At 34.1% G+C, this 21,144-nt stretch overlaps 1 protein-coding gene across 4 annotated transcripts in view; it reads right to left on the reverse strand.

Moving 5' to 3' along the window:
- Positions 1-12,320: 12,320 nt before the first annotated feature.
- Positions 12,321-21,144, reverse strand: part of LOC128182519 (G-protein coupled receptor dmsr-1-like) — a 53,154-nt gene continuing 44,330 nt past the window's right edge. For all 4 annotated transcript variants that reach the window (XM_052851195.1, XM_052851196.1, XM_052851197.1 and 1 more), the window contains exon 2: positions 12,321-13,699. In XM_052851195.1, coding sequence (XP_052707155.1) covers positions 12,479-13,669 — 1,191 coding nt within the window. In that variant the 5' untranslated portion in view covers positions 13,670-13,699 and the 3' untranslated portion in view covers positions 12,321-12,478. The remainder of the gene's footprint in view (positions 13,700-21,144) is intronic.

Here is a 21,144-nt window from a genome sequence, read left to right on the forward strand (position 1 = left end):
TAACAGAAATAAGACGTTTAAGCTCCCGACATTTTAATAGGATCGTCAGTTACAACATCACGTGTGTTAAGAAAAAAAACAAGATGAATTAAATTGATTTGAATTTAAATATTTTTGGTCAATTTATTTCAATTCATTTAAGAACAAATGAATTAAAAGGTACCCATTTACGTCGAGTTTTCAGATCACAAAAAATTAACTTCACGTTGACAGCCTCGACAACTTTCTGGGTCCGTGCAACTTAAGTCGACATTTTTTTTTTTAAATATGAAAAGGATGTATATGTTTCAACCCTTGTTTAGCCATAATTTCTTTATTTCTAAACATACGCTATATCTATCAACGTCCCAGGTAACGATATCCACGGAGTAACACAGTGGCCACGGAGTTACACAGGCGGCCACGGTGCGACACGGTGCTTTTTCTTGAATTTTCCAATACACATACACGGTGTCACACCGTGTGCACGGTGCGACACAGACCGTTTTCCACCGTGTTTTTTACACGGTGGGTGTCGGGATACTCGTGAGCTGTACTGTAGGTCCTATTTATTTATCACTTTTAAGTCTTATTTGTGCATCCTTTATAAGCATCTTTATATCTATATAAATCTTGAAATGGACTTTCGTCAACAATCATAATATAAAATGCTTAATGATGGCCATTTTCACAAATTTTCTCTGGTTTTTTGTTGTTGCTTTTTTGTTGTTTTTTTTTTAAGATCTGGATTGCAAGAATTTTGATCGTAAAACGAATTTTACATATACATATATGCATTATTTAGATTATTGAAATCATTGGAAATTATCTATATAATTACAATATTAGTAAATACAATGTAGTTTGAGAATTGAAAAAATCTTTGTCAAGAAATAATTCATACCCTCCAAAAATATTATACATACTTCCATCCCCATTGAATTTTCAAGGTGTCCCATGCCACCTTAAATCGATCAATTCAATACAATAACTTCCAATAATGGAACTCAATATTAATTCTCTAGCCATTAATATTGCAGTCATATGATACATAAGCAATCTTCTTACCAAGGGATACATAAAAATACTGGCGATTCAGATATGTTTCACAAAAATCACAAAACATTTAGGCTCTTCCTGCAAAATTTCAAAGTAGGCTGACAAACATGATAAATAGTCGCTCACATCCTAAATATGGCATAAACTTCAACAAACGGTACAAACTAAAAGCATCTAACAATGAGTAATTATTATCTGTGACTAGATATATATCTATTCTTCAAAGAAGTTTTATCTTCGAAAACGGGGTGCGATGATTCGATCATACATGTTCAACTGTACAATTAATTTCCCTCCAACAGAGCTGATGAAAGCAGACGACCATGGGAGATGTGTTTAGTCACTTCGATAAGGCTTCAAATTAACAGTCTGTTAGAGACACAATGTCCTCCGGTCCGTGTACTATTCTACAAACCGGGTCTTCCTTTATTTTATAATGTCACGCGTGCATTACCTTCTCGGGTTCGCCATTAAAGCCTTTGATGACAGCGAAGCAGAATTCAAACATCGGAGAAACACGGATGCTGAATTTCCGTTTAATTGTAGCTTTGAGCGCTTTGTTTAGTGAAGTTCTTTTGTATATCTTCAATCTACGTCGCCAGACTCGGTTAATTACAACCTAGAAAAGAGAGAATTTTCGGAACGAACCCGTTATTGACAGTTCAAGAAGGAAATAGGCCGATAGCTTGTTTTGTTATTTGCTATGCATCATTATAGCAGGCCTAAAATAAAAAGGGAGAAAAAAGAAAGAAAATCTACACTTACAAAAAAAGTTAATGACCTAATGATTGTCTAGCTTTAAACCTATCAATTTTCAGGTCGATAAGTTTAAAAATTATCTGATCTTCCCAGAGATTTAGAGCATGGTACCAGGTTAAAACGCTTTCAAATTCAGTAAGTAATTAAAATTAAAAAAAAAAAAAACCCGCATCCACCATTTAGTTCTTGCCCCCCCCCCCCCCCTTCTTTGAACATTGGTATTCAGGCGATGAACGATGTTCCTTTCTGAAGTTGTCTTATAAAATACTAGACTTTGACGTGTTGACATTGCATATTATGTCGGCCATTTACGAAATAGATACATCAAATTTGCACACCATGTTGACATTCAAAACTCTCGGAATTTTTCATATTAAACGCACTGAGTTAGAGTTACTCCCGTATTTTCTTTCACGAACAGAATATATAGCAAGTTTTTAATAAAAAAAAAAAATTTACACGTATTTGTATTATCGTTTTTTAGTTTATCCATGCAAATGTAATATTGTGGAAACATAAACTAAAGAGCATCCCGTGATTTAGCGTGAATGTAATGCGCATGATTTTAAAATCCGAAAAATTAAGACGATTTCCGGATTTTTTAAAGGAATTTTTTGTTTGATAATTATTTAGCGAAGCCTGAGTGAGAAAAAATAATACCAAATTGGTAATCTCCAGGTACCAATGATGTTAAAAATATATAAAACAAAAGACAGTAGTCTTCCGATTTCTCGGTATTAAAGCCCAAAAATTCAAGTCTATTATTTTAATATAGTAGTATAGATGACATGCATCCTTTTTCGAAGCTTAAGTCAATATTACATTAATCTATGCATTACTTATAATTCTTTCAAATAATATATAGGTTATTTTATTAATATGTTGACATAGATATATCAATATGCATAAGATACATAACAAAACGAGATACACTATATTCGAATGCATAACATGAAAGTAGTAAGAGGCGATATATATTTTTGTAACTTTCATTTTTAACAGAAAATAGAAGTACTTGGGCCGGTTTAAAAGCTCAAAATGACAAACCACGCCATTTTGAAAGTTTAGGAAAAATAGAAATGATTTCAATGTCAGATGCCTTTGCTATATAGTTCTCGGTAAACGTAATAAAGCAAACCCTGGGAAGTCCATTCAGCGGGTCCTTCAAAAGGGAACCTTGGGAAAATGGATTTAATTCTAGAACCTTAAAAACCACGGCACTTATGACTTTTTAAAAAATATACTATTATTTGTTTATTATTATTATATGTATTATATTTAATTGTTTATTATTATTTGTTTACATTTATTTGTTTATTATTATTACATTAACTAACGTTAATTTCACATGTTACAGTCAAACATTGAAAATCGGCGGGAACAAATTGACACGGACTTCTGAGAAAACAATGGATTGAAACTGTAGTGTTTCGCGGTCTTATCATTGTTTTGTACCAATGACGAGCTCCAAAAGGAGGTGCGCAATTATAATCATTAAGGGTTCTTATTTTTAAGCAATGTGATTATGACATTTCCCTTAAATACTTCGTAATAACTTTTTTTACGATGACGTATATCTTGTATTTTTTTCAGACCGATGAATAATTTTTTGAAACCAACTGTCACCAACTTTTATGAATAATTAAATGTATGTGTAACCGAAACTTTTGATCCGGGTTGAAAATTGACCCGGTGATCATTTTTCAATATATTGCGACCACAGGTGTTGCATAAAGACCCAGTCCATTGAAAACCGGCCCGCATCGTGAAATTTTGATCAATGAACATGAAACCGGTTCACATTTTAACAAAACACAATGAAATCGGAGATAAAAAACAAATAATTTTTTTCTGTCTGTAAATATTTTTTTCTAGAACACTTAAATTGTAGCATACATGTATGTATCATCTTTGGTAAGCACATTACTTGTAAACAATTTTTGCCCTTCTAGATGTCTTTAGTTTAAAAAAACACTTGTTCATACGCATTCGTTTGTTTCTGAGTGATTATGATTAACTTAATCTTTCTTATACACGAATCGAACAACTGATTTCGGGAGCAGAAAATGTGTTTTGGGTTTTTTTTATGGAAATATATCTTTTCAGGTTTTTTTCTCGGGAAGGGGTGGATTATTTTTTTCGTATAAAGTTGCAAACGCAATTTGGTCCTTACAGAGAATTGAGATAAGATATTCACATATTTCAGAATGTGTTTCTATAGATACCTTGTTTTGGTATAATAAAGAATTACATGTACATAATAAAATTGATTCCACTTGCACTGTACTCCCTTCTTACCCTGCCTTTTTCTTTTGATTTTTTTAGCAATAACGGTCTAGAATTTTCTTACCTTACTCTTACCATACACTGTTATTAATGTAAAGATCTAGAAAGAACTGTCATTTTCATACAGCATGCGGGAATAAGATAAGATCAGTCGATGTACATGTAAAGAAGTGATTTTGTTGGAACGCGATGGACTTGTTAAAATGTGGTATCTTCAGAAAAGTCATGTAGAATTTTCTTACATGTAAGTAGTTATATAATGAAAAATGTATTTTCAAATTTTTAATCATAAAAAACACCAAGCCAAGTATAACTTGTATATAACAATTACAACGTCATTTGTACTTATTTCTGGCACGGAATTTAAAAAAAAAAACAACATATAAGTATATATACTCTCCCAAAAAAGAAACGCAACATGTAGTATTATTTTTGCAAAAGAAATGTTTGTATATAAAATAACTGAAAGCAAGTTTTGTAATGATATGCATTTAGGTTTCCATATTACCAGGAATGAATTTAAATGGCAAAATCTAATGTGCGATCAACCGTAACTGTTGCGAAATTAAAAATATGAACATTGTTCGATTGGTGTTTCAAGAAAGTGGAAAGCGCTTTGCACGCCTAAATTTTTGTTAATTTTTATGTGTGATGTGTGTTAACAAAATAAGACTATCGCATGAATTAAATGTTTGCCCTTGTTAGCTGTAGGACGATTTTTACGTATGCCTAGATTAGACATTGTTTCGCGCAATATCGCAATAGGGCGTCTCGAAGCTAGGGAGTCACAATATGTTGTTGCTCAACATTATAATGTTCACAGGAGTACAATCTCTCGTCTCTGGCAGAGATATTTACAGACTGGGACGTCAAATGATAGGCCGCGAACTGGTCGTCCGCGTATTACAACTGCGCAACAGGATCGCTATATACGTATTCTCCATCTACGCAAAAGGACAGTTACAGCAGCACAGACTGTTTCAAGCATACATGTACCTGGCCTTCGCAGAATATTCGCACAAACAGTGCACAATCGCCTGCGAGAAGTTGGACTGCGAGCCAGACGACCTTATTTTGGTGCAACAAAGTTAGGAACTGGACTCTAAGGAATTGGAAAAGAATCTGGTTTAGTGATGAAAGCAGATTTACGCTACAGCACCGAGATGGCAGAGTGCGTGTTTATAGGCGAAAAAATGAACGTTTTGCAAACAATTGTGTGGTAGAAGTTGACAGATTCGGTGGGGGCAGTGTTATGATGTGGGGCGCTATTTCATACAATCAACGGACGCCACTGGTTCTTGTTCCTGGCCATTTAACGGCGCAAAGGTATCACGACGAGATCCTCCACCCTCACCTTCTTCCAGTCATCAACACACAGAGAGAGGTTTTGCAGCACGACAACGCCAGACCGCACACAGCACGTGCTACTGTCGACTTTCTTGCTGACCACAACGTCACTGTGTTACCCTGGCCATCAAGATCCCCGGATTTGAATCTCATTGAACACCTCTGGGATCAGTTGGATAAACGTGTGCGCATGCGTCAACCAGCCCCGCAAACTCTTCTGCAATTACAGCAGGCACTACACGAGGAATGGCAAAGAATATCCCAGGTCCAAATTCAACGTTTGATTCAATCAATGCGGAGACGAGTTACAACACTTTTGCAAGCAAACGGTGGCCACACAAGATACTGATGTAATTGTGCAAATAAACATTCGTTAAACCTTTTGTTTTGAATTTTGTCTTTTTGGGAGTTGATTTTTAATCAACTCTCCTATGCAGTCACGCGGACAAACCGAAAGTGAAGCAGTGTTTGGACCTCAGCACAAATCATTGCTCCTGAGAAGACTTAGTTCTTGAAAATAATTGATGAATTCGATGTAATGTATGGTAAAGCATTGTTTTTCAAGGAAACTTATTTATAAATACCTTGAAAATAGTCAGATTTTAAATGGTACGAACAATTTAAATATTTTTTGTAATCGTATGTATTCCTACGCCAGAGTTCAATATAGTCTCGTTCAACTCGACGCTCGGCTATCTCCGCAAATCCTTGTCGGAGATTTACGGTGTCAGCCGAGCGTTTGGTTGAACGAGACTAGAGTTCAATATTGCTTGGATCCATACAATTTTCGAGAAATATTTCTACCACTGATACATAGTTTGATTGAATTAATTTTATCTTTAAATATTATTTAACATGATTCATATGGAGGTTTCTCGACATTCTAGTCGAAAAAGTTTAAAAATTCATATTATAAAAATATGCGTTTTTCAAATTAGAAACTATGTATATATGTACTTGTCATGCAAAATAACATTGATTTTAAAATAAATAAACATCGACAAAATCAACTCCCGCCAGTTCTTCAGTACTTTGTTAATGTTTACAACTAATACAACGAGTATCATTATGAAAATTATTGAACTGTTCACGCAATATATTAAGTATTTAAAATTATTTTTTCTATCTGACAAAAACTTGTAAAATAATACATGTTGCGTTTCTTTTTTGGGAGAGTACATGTATGCTTCAAAATTTCTTGATGTATTTCTTTAGTGTATTTTGTTGAGTTATAATGCGATTATGACCAAATATAACCATTTATCATTGTTCTTGCATATATATATCAACAAGACATTTCCATGTAAAGTCGAATTGAGAAATGTTAACACTACAAACTCCGATCCAAACATTAACTTATTTTTCATATTCAGGCTGGAGTAAGTGAATATGTCGATAAAAAGATAAGCATACAATTACTCTCCTATTTGCTTATACACAACATTCTTAATTTAACCTATTTAGTAACAAAGAAACGATTTGAACCGCTTGATCTGTATGTAAATATTTGATGATCGAGTTCATTTGCAGGACAAGTTTATATTTAAGGGTTTTACGTTCGCAGGGACTGGTTAAGATATAATCCTAGTCATTAATGGCCTATAAAGACTTGATTAAAACAGTTGACATGGCGTTTTATCCCCATTTTAGAGCTACGAATCGTTGCAACAGCAATTTTGCATTATGTGATAAACTGCTGTCCCACATGAGCCTTTCTCACGTTATTCCTTCCAATTTAGATCCGAACTTCCGGTTTTCTCAATTTAATCGATCATCGTGGTGTTTTTTAATTGACAAGGATAGAAATTGGGCAAAAATAATGTTGCTTCCTTTTCATATCCGAAGGTCTTTGAATTCTCAATAGATTATTATAAATACGACCCCCGACCCCCCCCCCCCCCAAAAAAAAAAAATAAAATAAAATAAAAAAATATATAAAGTTGAACAAAACCACATAGAATCCACTAGAAATACATGGTTACATAAACACCCCCGTAAAAAATCCAGAATGTTTTTTTTTTAATTCCAATAATAATGCTAAAAAGGTCTCTTTCCCACTTCAGCATTTTGTTGATTTAAAACATAATTCCCATGAATTGAAAGCATTGTTATTTTCCAATGAGAAAAAAGTATACATATGATTGTACACATGCAATTAAATTAGAAATCTTCAGAGAGAAGGGGAATCTGTATTACCGATTAATAATATACGACTTTTCTGGATTCCCTCACGAGTTTGAATTTTCTTATCTGTTAGTGGTTTATTGAATACAACAACCACACTCCTGTCACTTTCTGGGTATATTAATTTCGTGTGATATCTCGATTTAGACAATCCACGAGTCCTCAGCAATTCCCTGAGAAATTAGTCTCGCCTGAAAACTTACAGATAAGGGCAATATGTTAATAGTTTCGTATGTAATAGAATTGATTAAGTGTTAGATTAAATCTTATATATACGGTGAGCGTATTTTTTTTACCGACTTTCTCCCGAGAATTCGGGCTGCAAATTAATTTGTGGGAGTTCCGTTTTATTAACTTGAGCACAAGGGATTTGACGGAAAACCCTGTTTCGTCATAAGTGTTTGAGTTCGTGATGCTGTAACGCTGTCTCTGGTCTTTGCAGCAGAGGGTTATGGATGACGAAGTCACCAGTACCTAACTTGATTACAAAACCATTGCTACTGAATGACCTGGACAGTCCATGTTCTATCTAGTGCATTTGCGTAAAACCATAAAACCTAGTAGTTTTACTTGTCGGGCGGCGAAAATACATGGTCCAAGAAATCAAATTAGGGCTTTCAAGGGAAGTAGCCAAGTAAAATGACCATCTGATTTCTTTAGAAACTACGAACTATATATGTTTTTAATAAAAGGGACGTAACTTAATGTCGGTTGTCAAATGATTTACGTTTGTTTAATAAGGGACGCCCCAAAGCGACCGATTACTTTTACAGATCGACTCACTTTAAACATTCATTGCAGATCTAATCAATCTATTCACGTTTAGCAAAATTGAAAATATTGACAAATCGGTCCTCGTGGAATGTTTACGAGTAATGTAAATATGACTACATGATATATGCACTAGTTATGCATTTCTATGAATCGTTAATGTACATGTATTTTGTACATATGCATTTTATGATTAAGGGATGTTCTAATCTCCCGAATATTACAATCAATTAACATGTATATATATACAAGTCGCTACAAGTTAGATGGAAAACCCATGGAATGATAATGATTTGTCGGGAAAAGGTGACAATAAATAGAAATTAATGTACAGGTTGAGCCAAATTAACTATAGGATGCCACATAATGTCACAATTATGGAGAATCATTGAATATAAGTTCATGGTATGGTGTTAGAGCATCATATTAACTAACTAAATATTCTTGTATTTTAACTGGCTGGATACGGTGTGAGAGGGTTGTACAAATATTTATAGAAAAAATGTCACAGCCCGGGGCTTCCCCCTCCCCCACACACTTTTTAAACAAAAAATCCATTAATTATAAGAAGAGTGAATTTTGAAAGAGTTGTCCTATTTTTTTTGGATCATATATAAAATAATTTGTTGCGAAATAAATAAAACTAAAATCAAAATAGAAGATTTAGGTATTATTCTAAGCCTCCCCCCCCCCCCCACCTTAATCCCCCAATTACGATTTCGAACATTGGCATGGGTGTTTTGGGTGTCAAGATTTTTGTGATAAGTCTGCTCGCATCCCCCCTTAAAAACGAATCTACGTGCCTGAAAATATCACATATTCTCTTATGATTTCTATCTATCTACTAGTTTTAATAGACACCCCTCCCTGCCACGCCCCCCCCCCCCCAAAAAAAAAGTCGGTATAGCAATTTTAAGGCTGGGGGGCTCTTGTTCTATACCCTCCAATTTGTTTTCTAGTCATAAGTTTGTGGATCTTCCAGTCACTTTTGTTTATGTTTTTATATTGTATAATTTTTGCGTTATTTTTTTTTAAAAGAACAATAATTTAACTATCACGAGGTGTTACTGTCTTTCTTTACGTTGACGAGCAAATGAAAACAGTTGTCTTGATAGGTTAAAAAGGGGTTTATAACATAAACGTAATTATGTATATGAAGAAAATCTTGGTAATACATTAACGTGTATTAAACACAGTACACGATCGCAAGGACCTACGGATAGACCAAATTTATTCATAATATCATTGGAAATTCGAGTATGTGGCACAAGCTTTATAATCACTACATGTATGTCGTAAAAGATCAAAATCATTCGGTTTAGTGTTACCTGACCTGAAACATACAAAACATACAGAGGAAACAAATTTAGAAATACCCAAAATCGTTTGGTGACATTTATAACATATTATTATTTAGTAAAATCTCCCACATGTTCAGATCAGGGTCACGAGAGAAAAAAACCATAACGAAACCGAATGACAACTGATACTCACGACATTTTGAGTAATTAAAATGAGAATGCTTAATATACCATTAAAGTGATTGGTTTTCATATAAATTTAAAATGGGCGTAACTAGAATAAGTATTTAATTGACATCGGGGTTGAGATTCTACGGAAGCCAATTTTGAACCTATCGAATAAAATATTTTTGAATTGACTCAGTCTAATTAAAATCACCCCCCTTCTTCTTACACTCGTCAGGGTCTGACACTTATCGATAAGAGGTCATCTTCACACGAACTTTACTTCTAGCCAATCATGGAAGGGCTTTCACTGCTTTAGAAGATCTATTGGAATTCTTCATAAGGAGATAAAAAAATAATTCGTGCTTGTCTTCTATTTAACCGCTAGTTTTGAAGAGTTTCAGCTCTGATAAAACAGATAGAAGCATGTCTGTGATTGGTTGAGGTACTAGTATACTAGTGCATGTATTTAGTTTGTATGCAGATGTAACGGTCGTGTGAAGGTGATCTTTTATAGATACCCGTCATAACTTGACGGGATGGTACGTTTTAATCAGACTGGAATGAACTTCATAAATTCGTGATAATTTAGATTAAAAATAAAACGAATTTAATAAAAATGTTTTAAGGATGTTGGGTTGTCAACACATTAACCATCAGATCTACCTTAAATTTTCAGATATGATTTATTAAGCTATTGAATATTATTTAGCATAGTAAAATTCCATAGATTTTGGCTTTTAAATTCTATTATTTTCCCCTATTTTTATCAAGAACTCTTCTAATAAAGGAGGTCGGTACAGCCTAAAAACGTACATGTACATTTTACAGACGTTAAAAACCCAAGTCAAATGCATTGTTAATGTGAGTTTGAAGTTCATCCCCCCAAATTCCTTTCAGAAAACTGGCTGAGTACATGCAATAGCCCCCACCTTTATTTCGTAGTTTGCTTGTTCAATGCCGGGAAAAGGAGGGTATTTACCAAGAGACCGGAAATTACATTTGTAAGTCATCAGCATGGATGGAATGAGTGGCTGTGTATATGTCTATGTTCATGTATATAGTCAGGGGAACTTCTTATAGCGTAGTTTCTTTATGTATAAGTGAGATGGACTACAGCTTTGTCCTGCATATCAACCCTCTAGCCAATTGCAAAGTGGATACTAAAAGGGGGGGGGGGGTGTTCGAGTGATGGATACATTATGTGAGAGACACAACTGAGTAGCATTGTAAGACTTACATACAATTTATGTTTTTATTCAACATTTAAGGTGGTATGGGGCACCTCCATATTGTAACGTACTATTTATTGAAATAAACAATAAAATCAGGTGTAATTTTATAAATATTTTCTTTCCTAAAATTGTCACTTGTGCTTAGCGCATTGGGTTAGAGCGTTAACAGCGAATCCGTAAATCATAAGTTCAAATCCCGCTGGGGACTTAAAATTTTTACCTTATCAAAAATTATAAAAACTTTTTTTTTTGGTTAAATATTGTAAAATTTGAAAATTCTGAACCAGTCAAAGTATTTTGCATATAATATACTTTTATCCACATTAGTTTCGACAGGTGTCCCATACCACAGGCTTGAACAGAATCAACAACAATGATGGTTAACCAAAATTATCCCTTACTGTTACATTTCGTCAGTATAGATTTATCATGAGTTGATATAACTGGACATAACACCCCCAACAACTTCTCCCCTTCCCGAAAAAAATCGAAAAATCTTCAATTTTCCACATCACATGGCCATTGATCCATTTACATTGTAGTTACTTTTTATATGATGCACGGCTGAGTCATTTTGTACAAGATACCAACATACATACATGTATAACTTTTGAAGCATGCATTCGTGATATACATGTACATGTACAAGCAATGGGTTTTGAATATAATCTTTTAACATCTGAGAGACAAATCACAATAATGTAATGATGTTTTAAATTATCAACATTTCCTAAACTTAAATTAGGCTGCGAGAATTATTTTGTGATCTTTACGAGAACATGTAATTATGTTGTCAATTATCAACATTACAACAAATACCAGCTCGAGATAATCATTATTTTTTTTATTTTTACAGAGCAGATTACGTAGTTGAAATTTAACAAGATTTTCTCCCAAGAACTGTATAATGGGAATCAGAGTAATTTGGCACTGCTTTAATTCTGATATGAGATTTCTGTTGAGAACATTAATGTCTGAATTTGTTTTGTTAGTTCTTAGGTTTTTATTTTAGATGACTCAAAAGTTAAACAAATCACTGCCCTTTTCTCGTTCTAAACTACTAATGGATTTTATCATAAAACCTCATCAATAAAAACTTTTTTCTGATGTTATCCTCGAGTTAATGCATTATTGACATTTACTCCATGGATTTTCTATTTGCTACATTAATTTTACACGTTGATGAACCATCTACGAGACCATCAATCATTTTTTGTAACATAAACATACGCAGTTTAAGTTAAATCACGATTTATATTCACTGTAATTATCATGTACATTAACAACAGTTGTTTTAAAGAACTACCGTAAACAAACTATGTGTTAGTTAATATGTCATATTCAATTTGGTTCTCTACATCTTTTCTGTGATATCAACATGTATACACGACTTTACACGAACGTTGCAGTGTTATTAGCATCAGTACGGTGTCCGTTATTTAGTGTTGCCAGGTAATTCTTGTTCCCATTTGAAGTGCTGTTCAGTTTAACCTTCAGAAAACCAACGCCATCTTGCGGACAGCATTGACAAAATATTCGGACAAACGTGTCTCTGAATTGCTTGCTCATGCTGCAATACAGCACGAAATTAACAGCGTTGTTGCAAAGCGCCACAATATCTAACACATCCCCAAGTTTGTTGTAGACTTTCAGTTCCCACTCCGGTTCAGAAATTACAATCAACGTCAGAATTCCTTGCGGAAGTTCCGTTATCAGGAACATGACGACGACGGCCAAAAGCATGCCGGTCGTTCGGTTGTGCTCGTGGTGACGATCAGCATCTTCCTTCCGTCCGACGCTCTTCAGCTGCTGTCGTCTCTTGTAAGCCCTGTGCATTGCGTAGATCAGCAGAAGTGTAAGTATTGTGAGCATGAAACAGGGAACCAGTTTAAAGAGTATCGAATGAATGTACTGGTTTGCGTCATCAAACCACGTGTCTTTTAACGACTCCGATTTCGCAGACTTGTAAAGGTCCGTTCCATTGTGTGTCTCGTGATGGTAACTGTTGATTGCATAATTAGGAATGGTAAGGATAATTATGGAGATGTACACACAAAAAATTACACACTTGGCTCGAAACGGAGAACACCAGTCGTTTCCGTGGGTTGGAAACCAAATGAACAAAAATCTGAATATGGCCAATGCAATGGTCAGCCATACTGCTATGGTATGACACACAATGCTGAAACTAGCATGAAATAATAAAAACACCATAGCGCTGTAACTTCTTGTCTGAAAGTATTCGAGATTTGGATCTTTCAGAATGTAGAATTTTGTCACGAAGGGAAGATAATCCAACATTTTTAGCGTATCTGCCACAGCTAACCACGTGAGAATGATGTTTACGGAAGTAATCATGTTCTTACGTGTGAGTACAACGATGTTTGCGAAGTTGGAGATTATCCCGAATAAACAAACGAACACACTAATGTATCCATGATAACCAGCATAGTGCAAATAAAATTTAACCAAAGGACTGAATTCATCGACAGGCCCATTTTGTGAGTTGTTGGCTGGAATCGTAAAATTCCCGGAGACATTCTGACTTCCGGATCCTACACTGTACGTCATTGTTTGCGCCATGGTTCGGATTTACTTCTGTCTTACATTCTCCTACAAAATATGAAATGACATAACACGATAAGTTACACACCAAAATATACCCGTATTAGCATAATAAAAAAGTAGTCTTTAGTGATCTCTCTCTCTCTCTCTCTCTCTCTCTCTCTCTCTCTCTCTCTCTCTCTCTCTCTCTCTCTCTCTATTGTAAAACTATTTCTATCCTTGTTTCTCTTGCATTCACCGTTTTAATTAAAGTTTTCATTATCTGTCTTTAAAAAAAGGAAGACGGTATAAAGAGTTGAAATAATTTACAGTCTCCGGATTGTGCACTTCCTCTCCTTTGTGATTGGTAGAAAATACATGATGTAAAAATTTGCACTACTTTCATTGGTTGAAATATTGTTCGGCGCAAGGGAGATAATTTTCTTATGATCTTTTTTACGTACATGTACGACTTAACAATTTTCGCAGATTTTAAATCTGAAAAAGTGAGAAAACGAAAAATAAAAATAAAATTGCTGTGAATGAAATTCAGGCTTTAATTTTTCAGTACGACTAGTTGAAAGCAGTATTCTCAAATATCTTTTGAAATGTTTTGTTCTTCTCTTTTTGTATTGTCTTTGCAAATACAAAAAATGTGAAAATTTGATGCAGTATGGCTAGTTCAGTAAATAAGTTTGCATATTATATACGGCAAAACTAATATCAGTAAAACAAGGTGCTGAAAGCTGTAGTATGAACTTAGTTTAAATAATACGACCCTTTCTAAGATCTCTATTTCCAGACTATAGTCGATCTCAACTTACAAGAACGTTGTACGCATTTCTCAATTGTAGACACGTACATTTACGGCATATATAAAATAGTTCCAAATGAACATGTAGGGGAAGGCGACACTAATCTAAAGAAAAGAATTAATTTTTTTTGGATAACCTATTGCTGTTACGACTTTGCTCTAAAGACGGTGTGCTTTTTTTAAAAAGCTACACTTGTACTGTATAACGCATTACAAATAAAGTAACCTTGAAGTGTTTTTGCTTACTAAATCACGATCAAAATGACGTCAGTTCCTGTCAATGGGAAGTCTTTATCAGTGTCACAGATTCTTCTGGTCTAATTGTCCCCTTTGTAATTTATTAGTCATTATCATGAAGTAAGTACCTAGGCGAAATTCTACACAAAGCTTTTAAATTCATTAAACAAGGGTTATGTGAAATCAATTCACCATTTCACGGTAATTTATAAGATTCAGCATCCTGTGATGATAAACTATCCTCTGTCACATGTAGGTCTTTAGGTTACTTTAATCACGATTGACCTGTAATCACTTCTATAAATCTTCCGCTCCGGAGAAGAAATTCTACAGGATAATGTATATTTTGTCAAAGGTCTAATCATCTATCTGTTGTAGTCACTGTGGTGATTTCACTACGGGTCATTGACCATCAAAAGGCTGTCGTCGAAAAGTGAGATTATCGAAATCTTCGTAATACACTATAGATTGCATTCACAGATATAAATAAATGGGTTTAAGGAATTATATTTGAAAAAGAATTAAACAGAATCATTTCAAACCAAAATTACTTTACACATATCAATGAAAAAGGATTATCCTATCTTGTACAATAAAGAAAGAAATATTGCCTTTGCACAGTAAAAACTTTTTTTTTGGAGTTGTAGAAAATAGAGACGATAATTTCTTTTAATAATATGAAGGCTTTATGATGATATTTCGCATTTCTTAAGTATTTAGATGAACACTTCAGAATTTTTTTTTATTTTTTAATTTTCATTTTATTATAATTCTAAATTATAATCATTTTCATGTTATCGAAATAAAACCAATATTAATGACAAAAGTCCACAGCAGTTATTCTCGTTAATTTCTCGTTAATTGAGCTAACTCTAAGGTTGTCCGAGTTTGAATAGGAAATCCATAAGAGCTTTACAAACACGATGTACTTTCAGATTCAATTACTCGTGTCCCTCAAATTCTTATTATTAAAGAAGTTCTAACAACCTTTGATTTATTACATCTCAAAGGAAACGTTTGAGGTTAATATTAATCAAATCAAATCCCAATTTGCTTGGAGTGGATCTCCAATTTATTGTTCCAGCCAAACAACGCATTAATCCCGTTCCAGGAGCCAGGAAATGCTCTCCTTAATGAGTTGTCCTGGACGCAGTGTGAATCAATCTCCGACTTCGTGTAGGGACCCTCTCCCATTGCTTCCTAACAGCATCGCGCCGACTTACTTGCCTTTATTGGCCCTTATTCTGTGATTATTATCAAATCAGGTAATAAACTCAATCGACGCTTTATTGAAAACTTGGTCGAAATCGCCATTATTGAAAAACAACTGTGAAGTTGCGCGAAAGAAAATAAGGTTAACCCTTGTTACTGTTTTAAAAGGACCTTGTTCGGTGGTTTCTTGCTAGTCTGAAGGGGCTAAATTTTTATTGCGTTTAGTTATTTTCAGAACGAGTGGGCGAGGGCAGACTCTTAATCAAGGGTTTTGAAGAAGTGGAAATAAGCAAGCTCCTTAAATTGTACTTGTAATGGCCATATGGTGACTAAGCAATAAAAGCGACAGGATGTAATGTTCAAAGCTAAAACGTGTGCCCACTTATTAATGGAATTAGGGTAGCGGTCTTTTTATTTAGTTCCAGCGGAGGTCGAATATTTCACATTATTAGATATGCCACAGAACGTTATAAAAGATCTATCTAGACACCATCCACCAGTGATTCCATCACCGATAACTGGATGAGGCTTTGTTAATACGTACAGGCCAGTTCGATATAAAAACACTCAGACCTTTTTGACAAATGCGTGTCCAAGATCGGTGCTATCTCGTTATCACTAACACGATTTTTTTTTCAATAATTGTTTTAGTAAATTTACGCAGTGTAGCATTGCTTCATTAAATCGCCACTAACGTGCAAAACGTTTATAAAATGTAATCTTCTAATGGTCCAAGAGACCAAACTTCATATGTGCTTTTTTTGTTGAAATTGAGATCAGGAGGATTCCAAGTATAATAACCTCCACAGAATACATTAATGTAAGTTTCTTGCTATTGCAAAGTCGGAACAAAAGAAGGAAGAGGTTGGGTTAATGTACACGCATGTATTACATTGAATTATTCATATACGATGACATTAAAACTTGATGTCATCGCAATGTAAAAAATTCCAATCTAATCCTACATAGAATAAAAGTCCCTTTTGTAGGAGATTTATTTGTATCGTATAAATGTGTCCACAAGCTTCGACCTCATTTAGGATGTCAAGCATTGCTTTCATCGTCCACATTCCTTATAAAGAGATTACGTCAAACATTTCTAGTAAATATGACAAAATAATCCTCTGTCAAAGCTACAATTTCCACATCGTTAACCTGCCGACCAAAACGAAGATTTTATAAAAATCGTTATCTATTGTAACGAACCTATATAATTGCTAGCCCTGTAATAGGCATAAGCCTCCAATTTGTAAAACCAATTATTCATGTACTTGCGGGTTCGGTCTGACTAAACCACATTTTACCAGCATCCCTTCAAGATGACGTAGATAAATCTTTCCGGCTGATGATGTTTTTTCATAATAATTAAGGAAAAGGGAGCGGTATAATTCAATTAATTTTTTATTATTCACGTGTAACAGTTATTAATGGTACAAGTTATAGTTCTCTCAGGAATGTTAAAGAATGATAAAAGAAAGGTAACTCTTGCAAAGGGTTAGTTCTTTTTACATCCAGGTGCTTGTAAGATCTAATAGTACGTAAGTCCCACATTCAAGTTTTTTATTGCACTTTTTTCTAAGAAAAATTTCCTAGAAATGTGACAATATTTCCATCAGGTACTGAGAGAACAAACGCGTCCAGAGTTTATATTTGTTTTTGTCTAGTGTAGTTCGTGGACTCTCGGCCTTTGACCCTTTGACATGTAAAACAATAGGAGCCATCTACAAAAAATGGTGCACCGGTGTACATGTATCAACTTTACCCATACATCTATCAATCATGTATCTAGCAAAAAAGAAAAAAAAAAGACAATAATTATCCGTCAACACTTATATTTATTACAGGTATCTTGTTTACCAACTATCATACACAGGTACACAGGGGACAATAATAATATTCCTCACCTTATTCAAAAGGTAAAGGGCACGAAGTTTTTCATATAAAGAAGGTTAAAATCACATTGTTTTGCATGATAATATTGAAGGTAATAGCAATGTATGAGAGTTATTTCTCTTTGATCTGACTCACTATCATGTAGGGTTTGGGGGGGGGGGGGGTAACATCATACTGAATTGAAGAAGAGGCACATGTATATCATAGTTATAAACAATATAATTATAGAAAGTTCAAGCATGGCTAGAGTGTAAGGTAAGGTCACGACTGTAATAACGATGTGTCAATTTTATTTTATTTTTACTGAATAACCAGTGCTGTCCGGTTGTTATACAATTTTCATTAAACATATAGATCAAGATAAAAGTTGTACTATCATAAAACATTTAATTAGCTACTGATTAGCAAGCCCTTGATAAAAATGAACTTTGATGATGAATATGGTTTACAAACTTGATGAAAAGGGGGGGGGGGGGGGTAACATCATACTGAATTGAAGAAGAGGCACATGTATATCATAGTTATAAACAATATAATTATAGAAAGTTCAAGCATGGCTAGAGTGTAAGGTAAGGTCACGACTGTAATAACGATGTGTCAATTTTATTTTCTTTTTACTGAATAACCAGTGCTGTCCGGTTGTTATACAATTTTCATTAAACATATAGATCAAGATAAAAGTTGTACTATCATAAAACATTTAATTAGCTACTGATTAGCAAGCCCTTGATAAAAATGAACTTTGATGATGAATATGATTTACAAACTTGATGAAAAGCGGGGTTTTGAGAAATCATTCGATGACCGATTGGACAAGTTTGATTATTGAATTTGATTTATAAAAATACATTGAGAATGGTGAAAAACAAAATTAAAATCTCAAAATTAAGGGTGAGTTGGCCTACGTGTCATATTACCAGAAAACACGCCCATTGTTTACCTTCACACCTTCGAAAGAGTTCTCTAAAATGTCTACGAAATCTGGAATCCTCGTCAATACCCTTAAATGGTACAGAAACAACTCTCTTATGATAAAATACAAGATTACTTTCTTGAAACCAACTCTGTTTACTGATATCGCTATCTGTGCAAAGTTAGAGAACTCGTGTCTGTAATATGGCAGTGTGGCAAAGCACTTTGAAAAAATTACGCACTTTGAACAAAATTTTCAGCTAGCCGAACAACAATTTTTTCATTGGTATGTTAAAGAATCTATGTGTTTCAACAGTAACCCTCTTTTCGTATTCTAATCAAATAAATCACTTCAATAAAAGAATATTAACATTAATAATGAACATTACATGTACATTATTATAAACTTAAAAACAAGCATTAGGATGTTGGTTAATTTTCTCACACTAATCTTCTAAAAGATCATATTGTCTTTGATAAACAGAACTAATGTATCCTTTTTTCACATCATATATGCAATAAGCCAGTTGAAATATATTATACATTGATCTCCATTATTCATAATTATATATAATTAAATCATATTCGTTCGGGCATAGCCCAATATACATGTACCAGATAAGAGGTCAATTTGCTGCATATTCAAAAAAGGAAAATGCAGTTGCAAAGCGATGAAGTTTATGTCATATTTGGATAATTCAAACCTCCCGAATTTTTTTTTCTGTGTAAATTGTCGATATTGTCTTATGTGAAAAGAAAAAAATTCTCATCTAGAAACTGTTTATCAAGTCAGCTGAGAATGCAATGAGTTCTTTTTTAAATATATCACATTAAGCTAAACAAGGTTAAAGAATCATTTATTGTATATAAAACTATCAACTATTTTCACTATACTATGAACATCTTTTTTCAAAGTGCGTTACTATTGACGATATCAACGCACTTTGAAATATTTTGCGTTGCGTTGACTTGGTCCTAAAATTAACGCACTTTAAAAAAAAATTCAAAGTGCATAATTTTTCAAAGTGCGTTGTAACATGGCAACCAGATGCTTCCAGAGTTTTTAATGAAGTAAACAACGATTCAAAAAATATCACATACACTATCTATACTTTTCTTTATCTATTATTTCATGCATTCCCAAATGCAAAAAACAAATCAAATCAATTAACTTCGACAAAGTAGAAAAAAGGAAAGGCCAATCCAATCTGACCCCGACTTAGTTCAGGCAGCGTTATATAGCCAATCAGAACACAGAAGGACACCTATTTCAGTGGACCAGTAGTCACTAATGAAACATACGACGTGGTTAAGCATTGAATTTCAGTAATCGGAAGCTCCCTGAACAAACATCGCTTGTTTCATATACATGTAATAACGTTACAACAGGAAGATCTGGTTTCAGTCAACAAACCACAGTCTTCGCCCACTACTGCAATTGAAGTTTCGAGTAAAATTGCTATGAATCCTTAATTAATCAAAAAATACGTCAACTCAAAGTCAAGTTTACGCAAGATTTAACATAATTTCATGTTCTATTGGCTAACAGTTTGATCAAAACACAAAAACGAAATATAAAAGTAGAGGATACAATTGTAAAACCTCTGCGCACTGCTAGTTCGAGATCCAAACAAGGTACAGACAAGCTTTGTTATCAACTCATGCACAAGAAAAGATAATACCAGAACAAAACTAGTCTCTACTGAGCGATGCACAGTTGTGTTTATTATATTTTAGTACCATAATTCGTTATTGCGCATTCAAATAAAACACTAGATCTCATCAAAAACATGCACTATTACACACGGCGGGCGGAAAAATCCCATGGTGCACAAACTATGACCAACAAGTTAGGCTTTACACGGTCTGTCATTATAAAGAATGGGAAATCGTTTATAGTAAATTGTGGTTTTTGTGCATGGCCATGACCCCCGACGTTTGACAATCTGATTCCATACCAACTTAAACCCTTTGACGTGTACAAATATATTGGAAGTTGAAGTATATTTTGCCGTTGTTTGGAGAGAAACAATAATCACCCGAAACAGTGTTTTAAAACACCCAGAGCTTCTGTACATCAACAACCAATCCATCAATGCCATTAACAGCTTTTATTTTTCAAACAGCAACTCTATACAATGTCGCATTTGCGCAAACTACATATGTCTCTGATTAGATCACCTAAAAGTATTCTTTTGACAAATACATATGATATACAGTTGAAAGCAATTCACGTTTTAAGTAAAAACAATGCAATCGCTAAAATAAGAGGATAATATTATTTAGAGAACGGACTCCAGCAGTCATACGGTAGCTGCTCCACAGTTTATGTCAATTCTCCAACTAACTTATATCCTCAAAAGTGCATGCAATCTATCGTTCGATGTCACCCCAATACTAACCAGTCACGAAAGTTGGCCTTCAAGCATTCCTATTGTTCAAAAAT

The sequence above is a fragment of the Crassostrea angulata genome, chromosome 4, assembly GCF_025612915.1.
Source record: "Crassostrea angulata isolate pt1a10 chromosome 4, ASM2561291v2, whole genome shotgun sequence".
Lineage (NCBI taxonomy): Eukaryota > Metazoa > Mollusca > Bivalvia > Ostreida > Ostreidae > Magallana > Magallana angulata.